Genomic DNA, 14,012 nt, shown 5'->3' on the forward strand with positions numbered 1-14,012 from the left:
AGAAATACTGCATTTTGTTGTTTTTTGGTGGCAAATATGTTAGGAATACAACTTTCGATTTTATATTAGTTAAGGTCTGATTTTTGAGCAGCATGTACTACAATAGTGTACTTTTCATCTGTACTAACTTACAGGAGTTAGGCTAGCCTCTTCTTTGCTAGAGCGGCCCATCTTGTCAAAAACAGTGCTTTTTATGACTTTTGGGGCGATTTGGCTACGTAGTAAGCTCAATTACCACGCCCCTGTGACACAGAATGACCAACACCAACTGTGTATTTGCAGGTAGACATCGCATGACCTTTGGATGTAGCAAATAACAACAAGATGATTTGTGATGTCAAAAATCAATGAATATCATTGCATACGTCAGCAAAAGTAGCAAAACGGAGCAAAATCACCATTTTTGACAAGAAGGGCCGCTCTAGCAAAGATGAGACTTGTCTAGCTCCTGTAAGTTAGTACAGATGAATTCTATGCTATTGTAGTACATGCTCCTCAAAAATCAGACCTTAACTAGCATAAAATCGAAAGTTGTATTCCTAACATATTTGCCACCAAAAAACAACAAAATTCAGTATTTCTCAGAACTTACTAGCAGCCCAGACTTGGGTTGAAGCTCAAAAGATGAGCAATATAGTCAGGTACATACACAATAAATTTCAGATCTTAACTCAAACAAATAAGCTACTTCTATTCCTAATATATTTTCGGAGGTACACATCTTCAGACAGCCATTTCATAGTGATGATGTCATATGATGTAACAGGTGGTGGTCCAATGGAAGCGCCAATAATTGAACTTTCAGTACCTGCACTCAAATAGATCATATCACTTTTACTTCAGAAGATATGCCACAAAATGTGAAAAAAAATAATATAAAAAAAAATCTACTCTCTTTGGTTGTTGCACTGTAATCCTAGCTGGGGAGCATAACACAACCAACAAGCCTATTATGTTGGGAAGAAAATGTCCTTACACAAGTAGGCAGTACACTCACTCATAAACAGTACACTCATAAGCCCAACAAGCCTTTTCTTTCTTTCCCCTGAAAAGGTCAGACATTATTATGCAATCAACCTCTGTACATGTACACCTAATTGAGTAGTGAGCCTAATTGAATTGTAACCTTGGAAGCAAACAGGAACTTCACACAAGCCAACCCCAATTGGAAGCAAGCAGGAACTTTACACAAGCCAACCCCAATTGGAAGCAAGCAGGAACTTCACACAAGCCTAGGCATAACTTTTGGCAGAGCACTGATAATATTTAGCATGGTATAAAGTACCATTTTACACATGGTGAGGCCTGCTTCTTGCAATTTACAGAGTACCTCTGACAATCTCCTGTCGTGCTCTTCCTGTGTCGGGCCACAGGGGGCACACACACACACACACACAGAGATACACACAAGCGCACGCGTGTGCACAGATACACATACACACACATACACCCGCGCGGGCACACATAACAGACACAGATACACACACACCCGCGCGGGCACGCATACAGACACACACACACGCACGCACATAAATACGCACATGCACACACACACACACACACACACACACGCACACCACTTACTGTAAGCAGTTCCACTCCTGGCCTGACTATGGACTCCCACCATCTCAACCAATCTGTTGGCCCAAACTTTCCGATCTCCGATTCAAGACAAAATTCCAGCATTCATCACAGCTAATAACAGAATACATTGTGGATGAGACCAACAGATAGCTAGACAAATCAATGATGACCCCTTTACATTGCAACACTGCTGAGCGTACATATAGGCTTCTGTATTTTAAACTCGGCTTCAACACACTGCTGGAGCCAGTACACTTTACAAGCTACGTAGGTAAGCGTATTATCAGCTAAGAACACCATGTACAAGCTAAAAACAGCATCGCTATAATCATACGCACACAAAGCTTATCTCTGAAGTAAAATCTCGCTCTGTCCTTGGCTGGTTGACTGTTCAGATTGGAGGTCCTGACAGAGTAACTATAGCTACAAGGTAGCTTGAAGAGAACTGTTACTGTTACTAAGGGGTGCACCTTTCTTTGCCACACTGAAAAGAATAATAATTGAATATCAAACACTGTACACTACACTCTAAAAACAAGCTCTAAACTAACTCAGCTTCTACACAAGTACACTTTACACACTCATAAACTATCTAGGCAAGTGCAGAAGCATACTAAATCAGCTCAGAGGCTTATGAAGGCTTATACTAGCTACATAATGCTTGCTATAATACGCACACAAAGCTTACCTCTGAAGAGATCCCTCGCTCTGGCCTTGACTGCTTGACTTTTCCGTTAGAAACCAGGAGATCCTGACACAGTAACTACTGTAGACTACTTTGCTACGAAGTTGAATAAAGAAAACTGTCACTGTTTCCAAGTTATGCATCTTTCTTTGCTAGAGGCGAATGCTGAAAAAGAGAAAATAATTTGAATATCAAACCTTGTAGACTACACTAAAAGAACAGGCTCTAAACTAACTAAACTATTCTTTCAGTATATTTCATACACTCAGAGGCTATCTAGGTAGGTGGACAAGCATATTAAATCAGCTCAAAAGGCTTCTAAAGGCTAGACTAGGAAAATGATGATCGCTATACACACACAGAGCTTACTTGTGAAATGATCCTTCGCTGGGGCCTTGGCTGGTTACCTGCTCCGTTCAAAACTCAGAGATCCTGGCAGAATAACTATTCTAGACTAGTTTGCAACAAAGTTGCCTGCAGAAAACTGCTACTGCTTCTTAGCTACGCATCTTTCTTTGCTAGGAGCTGATAATGAAAGTAATTTAAAATTAATTAGATTTTGGTTCCGCGGTGGGCGGTACTACGTATGAAATCATAACCGCGGCTATTCGGATATAGCAGATATTGGCACAGTATTTCCTTTGATCTGCCCACTCAAAATGCAACAAATTACTGTACGAAGCGTACCTCGAGGCGGCTTATTAAAGATACCACGTGAACTTTTGAAAATCACTACTAGAGTGGCCGTCATAATTATGACGGCTTCAATGGGAAAAGGGTTGGCTATAGGCCATTTAAGACGATCAGTATGCACCATTAACTGTGCTGAACACCCCTTTCTTGTGAAACAATCAAAGCACATTGCAATTTATTTACCTATTCTATAACACTAATACTTTTGAGCGAAAGCAAAAACGTGGCGAGAGGCATTAGCAAGCGCACGCTTGCAACACTCGTTGTAACTGTATACATGTGTGTAATAGTCTGCTAGTACTGCATGCCTCAAGACCACTAATTACTACGTAGCCACCAGCGAACAAAAATTCATCCAATGTGGGGCTCAAACTCTGATTTAGAGTCTGATGCTCTACCGACTGAACTTGACTTAGTAGCAGATCCAAGAAAAAGAAAAGGGGGATTTCAAATTAACAAGCACGCAGTACGAACATTTTTGGGAGTTACGCCCACTTCCGGTCACACGTTGTGTAAGACTATAGGGAAATCCCATGCATTCTTAGCCAGGGTAAGTCCCATAATAGACCGGCCTGCGTAGAGCTATAGCTAGCTGCTATGAACAGTCAACTAACTAACTAACATAGGCGAACTCATTTGATACATCAAAACAACAGGTACAATTAATACAAAAGCTAGGTAGTATAGTTGCATGCAATAAAGCCAGCTAGCATTATAATTATAGTGCAGAGCTATATAAAATGTGACAGGCTCTGGGAAAACAGACCAATTGGAGCAGATATTGGTATTGAGCAATAGCCAGATTTATAGACTACAGTGTATAATCTTTTTTTCTTGGCTTATAGTTATCTACAGTCTTTCTACTACCTCTCTGCAAAATCTGATGCTCTGAATCCAACTCTTTCCACCAAAGCGCTTTGTCTAAGCAGCCACCATTACCTTACTTTCCCCAATTTAGCAATCTTTGAGTGGGCGTTTCTCAATACTGCTGTTTTACAACTTCGAGTTTCCAACGCGCATAACTCAGGCATGGAACAAGGTATGTGCAAACTAAGCACATCAATGCGTAGGCAATTCTTTGCTCTATCATCTGGTATATAGATCGCAAAAATTATAGCTTGCGCCAATTGGTCTGTTTTCCCAGAGCCTGTCACAAATTATCTACTTTAAGTAGAGAGCAACACTCCATGGACGAGTTTTGCTAATCACTCTTCTGAAAGGCTGCGATGGATTTCCAAGTAAATAAACCTATAATTATAGCTATAACTGCAAATCTGCAAATTGCAATCCAAAAAAACACTACTATAGAAGCCAATATAATTATCATAGAAACTCTTGTTTGCACTTCATTGATCCTTGAGCAGCTGTAGCAGTCTATACACACACATGCACACAGTATACCATAATTATACCTCTCTGAGCACAGTGGTGTTTCTAGGAAATGCAGCTAGTAAGGAGGGTGCTGAGAGCGAGCGCAAAAAAAATGTTTGATTGCTACTATAATAATTACATGCATGTATACAGGCTAGATACACTTGAATAACTCTTTGATCATCAGAGCGTTCATCCTCTTTATATAATTAATAATTATTATAGCTACCACCACATGGGTTTCCGTATATACACTCATGTTTTAATTGTTATACACTAACAAGTTACTATAATAACGATGCAAAACAGTGACCAGTGCAGGCCCTATACCAGTACGTCCACTCACTATTCCGTTTACCGGTCAGTGCTGGCTGTCCCAAACAAGGTTCAATGTAATTTTATACGTATATTACGGCCGGATATGACGTTTTGGGTGTGGTTTAGCAAATAAAATTGGATTACACTTAAATAGAGAACAGAATGATTCATTATCCTACATTATCCTCGAGACAAGAACCGCAAAAGTAGTAATCCAATTTTATTTGCTAAACCACACCTAATAGTTATAGTTGTTAAGTGCCATCAACACGATTAAACGTATTCTGACTTGTTCAGTTTACTGTAATTATATACACCCTCGAGCACTGAAGTGCTAACCCTCGTCTGTTGACAGGAGAATGGAGTGCATATAGCAACCACACAATCAATAGTGTTTGAATTAACAGTAACAGACTCAGTAGATCAATTATTATAGCAAACAAAATTATAGAGACTGGTAAAGGATCACTTTAGCTGCATGTATATCTACCTCGAATAAAGGTCGCGTGTGGAGCTCGTGCAAGTTCAAGTTATTCCGCGAAACTTAAATGAGCGAAAACTATTATAACGGTCATTTCGCGAAATTTCATATACCCTCAAACTATACCCACTATAATTATATAAGCCATGCACACAACACACCATGACAGTGCATAAGCTATACGATACGGTATGAAGAGCAAGCCACAAGTATTGTTACAGAGGTATAAATAACAGTCGGTCCATCGGTCAATTTCTGAGCAATTAGCTGACCATTAACTACTTGCTCGGTCATAGTGTCCTAGCATGCAAAGATTGAAGGCCAAAAGTAATTAGGGTTAGGGTAAAATGTAACATGGAAGGGACAGTATGACTTGTGTAACCTTGACAACGTATCTAGGTACCCTAACCCTCCATTATCAACTTCCCCTGATCATGAACTGTACTTCATTCACATGAATATTGTATTGCATGTACTAACTTACCATTGATATTCACATTGCACTCTGTGATGAGGTACTTGATAGTGTCCAGCTTCCCCCATCTGACTGCCTCTCCCAGTGGAGTTAGTCCACTACCGCCCACAGCTCCTATAGTGGTGAGTTAGGGAGCATTGACACGTACATAGTTTACTAAGTCAGAGTCAATTGTTCTCAAATTCAACTATTTAATAGCTGCGTATGCACTAGACACGTTTAAACTTGGTACATGCATGCATGGGGATAATTCCAGGGATGAAACATGTCACTATCCCCAGATTAGAATGAACATTACCACAATAGTATAGAGTCATATGGCTGCGTAGCAACCACAAGAACGTTGTCAGTTAAAAACCACGTGGAGGTCAGGGTACAACAACCGTTTGTTCTCAAATCACAAACAAATCACGTGTGTGTGTGTGTGTGTGTGTGTGTGTGTGTGCGTGCGTGCGTGAGTGTGTGTGTGTGTGTGTGTGTGTGTGTGTGTGTGTGTGTGTGTGTGTGTGAGTGTGTGTGTGTGTGTGTGTGTGTGTGTGTGTGTGTGTGTGTGTGTGTGTGTCATTAACAATGGCAGTCAAACCCACTAGACTATAGTACATATCAGTGAGCTCACTAAACCAGACACGATATGAACGTGTATTTGTGTTTAGGGTATTAAAAGGATCATAATTATTATAATAGCAGGGCTTGTAGCTGCAGGAGCAGAAGAGAGGAAGGAGGCCGAATACACCAGCCTTGGTTCATGCACTGCACTGCTTCACCCCACTAGCCATAGAGACTACTGGTGTTCTAGGGCCTAAGTCTAAGACATTTGTTAAGGAATTAGGTGGGCGCGTTGCACGTGTCACGGGAGATCAGAAGTCCTCCCATTACTTACTGCAAAGGCTGTCGGTCGCAGTACAGCGTGGAAATGCGGCCTCAGTGGTGGGCACAATGGACTCGCAGACCCTCTCCCTCGAAACATTGGAACTTTGAATTACTACATTATTTATTGTTGTATGAACTACACCTGGTCTGTACACCTGGTCTGTACATGTATACGTATACTATTTCTAATAGTATAAAAAACTAATTATAATAATTACTATCCCACATATAAAAGCGACTAACTAATTAAACGAACAGGAAACATAATTATTCATGAACATTTCTAGCAATATTGAGTGTTTTGACATAAGCACATGTACATGCATGTGTCTAGTCCTAACCACTATGTACGTTAGTTCAGCTATGAATTGGAGATAATACGGCCTTAAAGTGTTACATGACACACACACTGACTTACCTAGGTCACACTGTCCAGTTGCCATCAGTAACTGGACACACTTCAGGTATCCATAGTAGCAGGCCCAGTGCAGGGGAGTGTCCTTAGCATTAGTCTGTACATTGACATCGATGCCATCTTGCTGTGTCAGTATCTTCACTACATCAGGGTGGTTGTTGAAGCATGCCCCATGGAGAGCGGTCCTTCTATAACTGTCCCTCCAGTTGACAGGAGCTCCTCTAGCCAGCAGCCTCTCCACCTCGTCCACACGACCATCCCAGGAAGCATCACAGAGTTGCTCACCCAGATCATGACTACAGTGTATTGTGGGAGGAGGTAAACAATGAAGGGCAGAAATTATCATTATTATGTACCTACAAATGACAATGAGTAATCTCAGTCTCCAATTAGTGGACTCTTAGGTGGTGAGGAGTGAGTGGGTGTATTATAGAGGATGTGACTGTATTGACCACAATCTTAGGAGCTAGCCTTCACTTGCTAGCTATACCCACATCTAGACACCAGAGGAGCCTGCAACTAATTAACCATCACTCATGAAGGTCACTCATTAGTTTCTGAGGTTGTCATCTAAATAAGTAATACAGTCATCTTTGCTTCTATAGCTAGTAAGCACGAGTTATACTATTATACAGTATAAACAATACATGTAGTGTTAGGAGTACATTATGGTCACAGTCATTATTGGACAATAGAGTGTCTGGATTCATAGATAAGGAGTACTGTATTCATTGTGGCCTCTGAGATAAGGTCACCTCAATGTACACAGCCATTCCACCAAAATGTTCACCACTTAGTAAACCACAGATAAGGAATTGGAAACGGAAGTCCCTCAAAATAATGTTCACCACTTAGTAAACAATAGATTATAGAGTTAGAGAAGTTACATTGAATCTGCAATGGAGCCTCGAAACTATTCGCGTTACTTATGAACGAGGCTGTTAAGCAATTTTTTGCCGGGTAACTCCATTAAAATAAGAAAGTTGTGTTTCCTCGAGATATCATCTGTTTATAACACGCCTATTCCGTCAGCCACATGTAGTACATATAATGACTGACAACGTACACCCAGTAAAAAGATAAATTAGCTAGTAAAGTCTTAAGTTCCCAAGGCTGTTATAACTACTACAATAGGTATAGACCTTGAATATAAGTAAGTTACACGGACTAAGCAGCTATTTGTAGTTTATTATGCACTGTGTGTAGAAATAGGTATTGTTGTGGCTCCATTAAACCACAGCGTAGCACGGATGATACTCGAGGGTACCTTCGTTTCCAACCCCTTTAACCCCTCAATCTATGGTACAACACAACAACTCATGATCAGAGTGTTCCAGGGTTCAATGAACTATTTGTTGTGTGGGTTCTAATGAATAAGAATGGTATGCAGAAACATTAATTTTCTTACAGAGCAATTCTAATGCACCTATCAATGTGTCACCCCACTACCTCCTAGGGAGGAGGGGTCAGGCTAACATGGAGGATTTGACCATAACTATACCCCAGGTCAAATTCCCCACATGCATGGGGGAGGATTCTTTGTTCAAATACCCTAATTCCCCAGTCACCACCAGTCACAGCCTCAAGCAGTTGTACAGTCTTTACTACACAAGGCCAGGTCAAATCATATCAGTATGGGGTCAACATTTCAAGTCAAATTCCCCCGTATGTCCCGGGGGGAGCACATTAGGTGCATAATTGCAATCTATTATTATAGTGTGTGATTGAAGCTGTACATGTATACTGATGTATCTTTGTCAACCCTGAATACATACACAGACAGGCCACCAGATATTATGTACAGTACAAGCTCACCTTGCTGCCATTGTCCTGACCTTCCTGACCTGCCCTGGCCTGGGGCGGCCAGGGACTCTAGTAGCTGCAAGATAAGTGTATAGCCCTGATCCGCAGAGTTACTTCAGCTCAATCACAGTCTAGTCTAGCTAGTATCTATTTTGTCAGCTCAAAAAGTATTTTGTCAAAGAGCTGACACCTGCACCCAGAAGCTTTGTTTACTTGAGTTTACAAGATACGCCCTTTTTTAGCTTGATCTGATGTTATTTTTTTTATTAATGATCTTTACCTACACACCCAATATTTGCATAAAATGCATGAATATATAGCAGTAAATTTGTTGGTCTCGCCAAGAGAGTGTTATACATATTTACGGTATTATAGTCACCATTAGTCATCATGATTATAATTATCAAGAAATGCAATGAACAAACATGCATGAAAGAAATGGAAATAATGGTTGTGGTATATACGTAGGTCACTAGTAAGCTAATAAATTAAAGTTAGTACACTCTTGATCGAAGTCAAGCAGATTGTGTTCTTGTGTGTACATCTCATACAGTTGAAGGTGTAGCTTCACCAGGAGGACACTAGTCTGCCTTGTGCCTGTGGGTGTGGTATGTGTGGGTGGTGTGTGGGTGTGTGTGTGGGTGGGTGGGTGGGGTGGGGTGTGTGTGGGTGTGATTAGGATTTTAGCTGTATATAATAGTACAATGTGGGTATAGCTACGTATACTAAAATCAATCATTGATTCCTCCATCAAAAGGCACATACATTCTTTAGCATGAAATTAGACGATTACCACACGTATAATTATAGTGGGAAATGATTGTTGAAATGTAACTAGCTAAAAAAAAAGGTCAACTGTTACTTCAATACCCTATAGCTGTTAGTATGTAAAATTGCCAGCTATGGACCCCAACTAGTACCTGCATGAATGCAGGGGGGATATCCCCCCTGTATGACACTCTCTATATCCTTGCTCTTTCTTCAAAAAAATATAAAATTTAGGCCCAAAAGCAATAAACATATACTCATGACCTCTGACCTCAGTATTTCAGATGACAGAGGTCATGCCCATGTAACTATGTACTGACCTCTTAATGATGCCATGACCCGGCAGTCTCAGGTCATTGTGAACAATCCCCTGACAGTGCAGGTAACAGAGACCCTGCTGCAGTGACTGTGAGTCTGTGCTGTGAGGTGTGTGGGGGTGTGTGTGGAGTGGGTGGGGTGAAGTGTGTTGGTTGTGTGGAGTGGGTGTATTGTGTGGGGTGTGTGGGTGTAGTGTGTGGGGTGTGTGGAGGGGACGTGCACACATGAAGCTAAGAGGCCAGCAGGTCCACTGCTCATACCAACAAACACATTGCAGCCACCACACACACCATCACCTACACCAGGGAATACTATATACAGTGGAGCATCAGAACCAAATTCTTGATTAACTGATTAACCCGATGACACTTAAATTTGCGTAATTATGGGTTGCTGCTATGATGCAATATTGGGGCAGCTGCATGTTACTCTACTATTAGCATAGTTGTGGTAAGCCAGAACCTTCCAAGTCTCCACAACCTCATAAGGATTCACTCAAAGGTCACCTGAAGCCATAGGGACACCGATCACTACAGGTTAGCTATCAAAAATGTGCTTGTATTTTTAAGTGAAAATTGCATTCAATATTAAAATTCAAAGTGAAGATACAACACAACAAACACAATAAAAATTAATTCTACAGGACAACAATGACTAAGAGGCTTTCGTATACTAGAGAGGAGGTACTGCAGGATCTCCTGGATAGCAGTGGCCATGATTCTGAGTCAACAAGCTATCATTGGGAACTGTACAAAGAAGTGCCTCTTTGCACACACACAGAGAAAGCTAAAAGCCAAACAGAATTGAATTGTAACAGGTGCATAGTGATTAGGATCAAATTGACCTAATTTCATAAGGGACATTTCATAAAGGAATTGTAGCCTTGGGAGTGCCTAAACATTAGCATTGGGAACAGATAATAACACTACAAAAAGTGTCTGTTATGCACACACAGAAAGCCAAACAGAATTTAAATTGCAACAGGGAACAAAATAAATAATGTGTGGCCTCTGGGAATTCTAAATACATTATCACTGCATGGGAATACATTGGGAACAAAAAAGCATCAAGAATTGGAGGGTGCCTACTACAGACAGGTGCCCTACAGACATTACACATTGCAAGTAAAAACAATTATCTCACAGAAGCCTAAAACTACAACCACAATTGAAGTGACCTTTGGCATGCCTAAAACATGACCCTACAAAAAGGTTATAGTTGCACCATAATAACACACAACCAATGTCCTATGGCAGTGGCACAACACATGACAATAATAGAGAGAACATCTGTACAGACTTTCCCCAGGTTATCAACAATCATTGAGAATAATACAAAAGCATGGATTGCAGGCCTAATACATTGGCATTGGGAACAGACAATGAAAAATAATTATCTCACAGAAGCCAAAAAGTACAACCACAATTGAAGTGACCTTTGGAATGCCTAAAACATGACAATTATAACTTTACACAAGTAAGAGGTAATAATGAGTTGCACACCCATTATAATAACACAATGTCCTATAGGCCAGTGGCACAACACAGTACAGACAAGTTGTAATTGTTACTACACAACAATTGTAAATTTGCCTAAGCCACACACACACACACACACACACACACACACACACACACACACACACACACACACACACAACACACACACACACACACACACACACACACACACACAACACACACACACAACACACACACACACACACACACACACACACACACACACACACACACACACACACACACACCTGAAACAGTTCCCCCTGCCCTTGGACTCCCACCCTTCAAGACCATTCTCGAGAGGCCTTCATCCAATCTGTAGGCCCAGCTGTATCCATCTCAAGTTCTCCCTTAGACATATTCCAGCATTTCTTTACCACTGAAATAATGGATAACAAAGTAGCTGAGACAAATTGATACGCTAGGCAAATGATGACCCCACTACAACATGATAAATGGACCCCACTCACGACTGCTGAGCTAAAGGCTTACATGGGATTCTGCATTTTCATGGGGATCGTGAAACTCCCAACGATTGAAAATGATTGGAGGAGAGACGTGCAATTCCACTACTCACCAATTGCATCGAAGATCTCACGCGATCGCTTTAGGGACATCCGACGATACCTCCATTTCACGGACAACACCACTCTCCCGACTCCAGGCACCCCAGGTAGCGATCGTTTGGCCAAAGTACGCCCCCTCTTCAATAAGATCAACGAGCGCTGTTCTGCTGCATACAACTTAGGCCGTGAAGTTGCAGTAGACGAGGCAATGATAAAGTTTCAGGGTAGATCTGCACTGAAACAGTACCTCCCAAATAAACCTGTGAAGAGAGGAATCAAGGTTTGGGTCCTAGCAGACGGGTACTTCCACATGCTACAAGTGTATACAGGGAGAGAAGCCACACCAGAGAAGCAACTGGGAGCACGAGTTGTGAAAGACCTCACAGCCTCGTTGAAGCACAAGCACCACCACGTCTATTTTGACAACTTTTTCACATCTGTCAAACTGTTCGAAGACTTGGAGAAGGATGGCATTTATGCTTGTGGTACAGCTCGCGCTGACCGCAGAGGCTTCCCCAAGGCTCTCAAGCAGCCAAAGCTGACAGTAAGTAATAAGCATAATTATTATTTACCTTTTCAGGGGGGAATACATGACTCTCCAGAAAGAAAAAGGTGACGGTCTCAGCGACAATAGGGTTGTCCGTGTGATCTCCACAGCCTCTGACGCCACTGCGGTCACCTACGTACAACGTACAGTCAAGACAGGCGAAAAAATCTCCGTCCCGTGCCCACAGAGCATCGAGGACTATAATCGCTTCATGGGGGGTGTCGACAGAGGGGATCAGCTCAGAGGGTACAACAGATGCCCTACAAAAGTCCATAAGTTTTATATGTACATTTACTTCTTCCTAAAGGATATTTGCATTACGAACAGCTACATATTATATCGACAGTATTCACCCACCAACGCACTGAAAACCATCCTCTCATTTCGTCACGAGTTGGCCAAGAAGCTAATTGGCGACTACTGCTCCAAAAAGAGCAAGACACCCTTGAAATCGCTAGGAATAGCTCACTTCCCTCTTCACCACCAGGATGTACGCAGAGGTCGTTGCCATCTGTGTTATCAGAAAAACAAAAGGAAGGACACAGCATGGTTTTGCCTACAGTGCGAGAAGTGGTTTTGCTACACTGGCAACCCCTGTTTTATGCTATGGCATAAGAACATATAACTAGTTGTATAAAGCGTCAACTCCTATGAGTAATTATCCTGCCTGTTGAACATGAGTAGAAATACTAGTACTGACTGTAACACGTAACCAGTGTACATTTACTACTTTACAAGCTATCTATATGTAGAGTAAGCGTACTAGCAGTTTAATACACAGCCACAAAGCTTACCTATGAAGTGCTGTGGCCGTCCGTTCCAAACCAGGAGATCCCGACAAAGAATGCTAGGCAGTTGCCTAAAAGTTAGTTGCATCTTTCTTTGCACGAGGCGAATGCTGAACAAGATAAATAATTGAATATCTAACCGTGTAGACTACACTATGAAAACAGGCTGTAACCTTACTTAGCTACTATTAAAGCATACTCTGCACACTCTGAGGCATCTAAGTAGGTATCTCAGTATAGTACATTAGCTAAGAAGGCTTATAAAGGCTTCACTAGCTACAAGTACGATCGTTATACGCATAAAATCTTACCTCTAAAAGGATCCTTCGCTGTGGCCTTGGCTGGTTGACAATTCCGTTGGAGTCCAGGAGATCCTGATAGAGTAGCTACTGTAGACTAGCTAGCTGCAAAGTTGCCTAAAGAAAACTGCTACGGTTTCGAAGCTACGCACCTTTCTTTGCTAAGGGCTGAAAACTGGAAGTATACTTGTAAAAATGGTTCCGCGGTGGGCGGTACTACGTATGAAATCATAACCGCGGCTATTCGGTTAAAGCCTCCATACACACAACAAGTTATTAGTAAGAGTGACAGACTTTTAATGCTCAAATAAAAGCGAGTAAAGCTTGACCTTACACGCTGACCTTAGAGCTACACGCGACCTTTATTAGACTATGTATGGAAACAGAGAGCAGGGTGTCATACAGGGGGGGGAAAGGGGGATATCCCCCTAGCTCCAATTCCCCCCCCCCTTTCAATGATGACTGAGTGTCCATAGCTGGGTATTGAAATAACAGTTGACCTTTTTTTAGC

General features: G+C 41.6%; 2 protein-coding genes across 7 annotated transcripts in view; both read right to left on the minus strand.

Moving 5' to 3' along the window:
* LOC135338449 (uncharacterized) overlaps positions 1-8,951 on the minus strand; it is an 86,590-nt gene extending 77,639 nt beyond the window's left edge. Inside the window, exon 1 of the mRNA XM_064534584.1 lies at positions 8,708-8,951. Within this exon, the coding sequence (XP_064390654.1) occupies positions 8,708-8,718 (11 nt within the window). The 5' untranslated portion in view covers positions 8,719-8,951. The remainder of the gene's footprint in view (positions 1-8,707) is intronic.
* LOC135338446 (uncharacterized protein K02A2.6-like) overlaps positions 1-14,012 on the minus strand; it is a 49,809-nt gene that overhangs the window by 1,135 nt on the left and 34,662 nt on the right. Inside the window, exons 2-5 of one of the 6 annotated variants that reach the window (XM_064534578.1) lie at positions 2,273-2,434; positions 1,923-2,068; positions 1,585-1,695; positions 998-1,045 (exon numbers count right to left, since the gene is read on the minus strand). The gene's annotated coding sequence lies outside the window, so the exon portion shown is untranslated. Of the gene's footprint in view, positions 1-685; positions 1,696-1,922; positions 2,069-2,272; positions 2,435-14,012 lie in introns of those variants that run through there. The other 5 variants (XM_064534575.1, XM_064534577.1, XM_064534574.1 and 2 more) reach the window with 5 other exon arrangements.

The sequence above is a fragment of the Halichondria panicea genome, chromosome 7, assembly GCF_963675165.1.
Source record: "Halichondria panicea chromosome 7, odHalPani1.1, whole genome shotgun sequence".
Classification (NCBI taxonomy): Eukaryota; Metazoa; Porifera; class Demospongiae; order Suberitida; family Halichondriidae; genus Halichondria; species Halichondria panicea.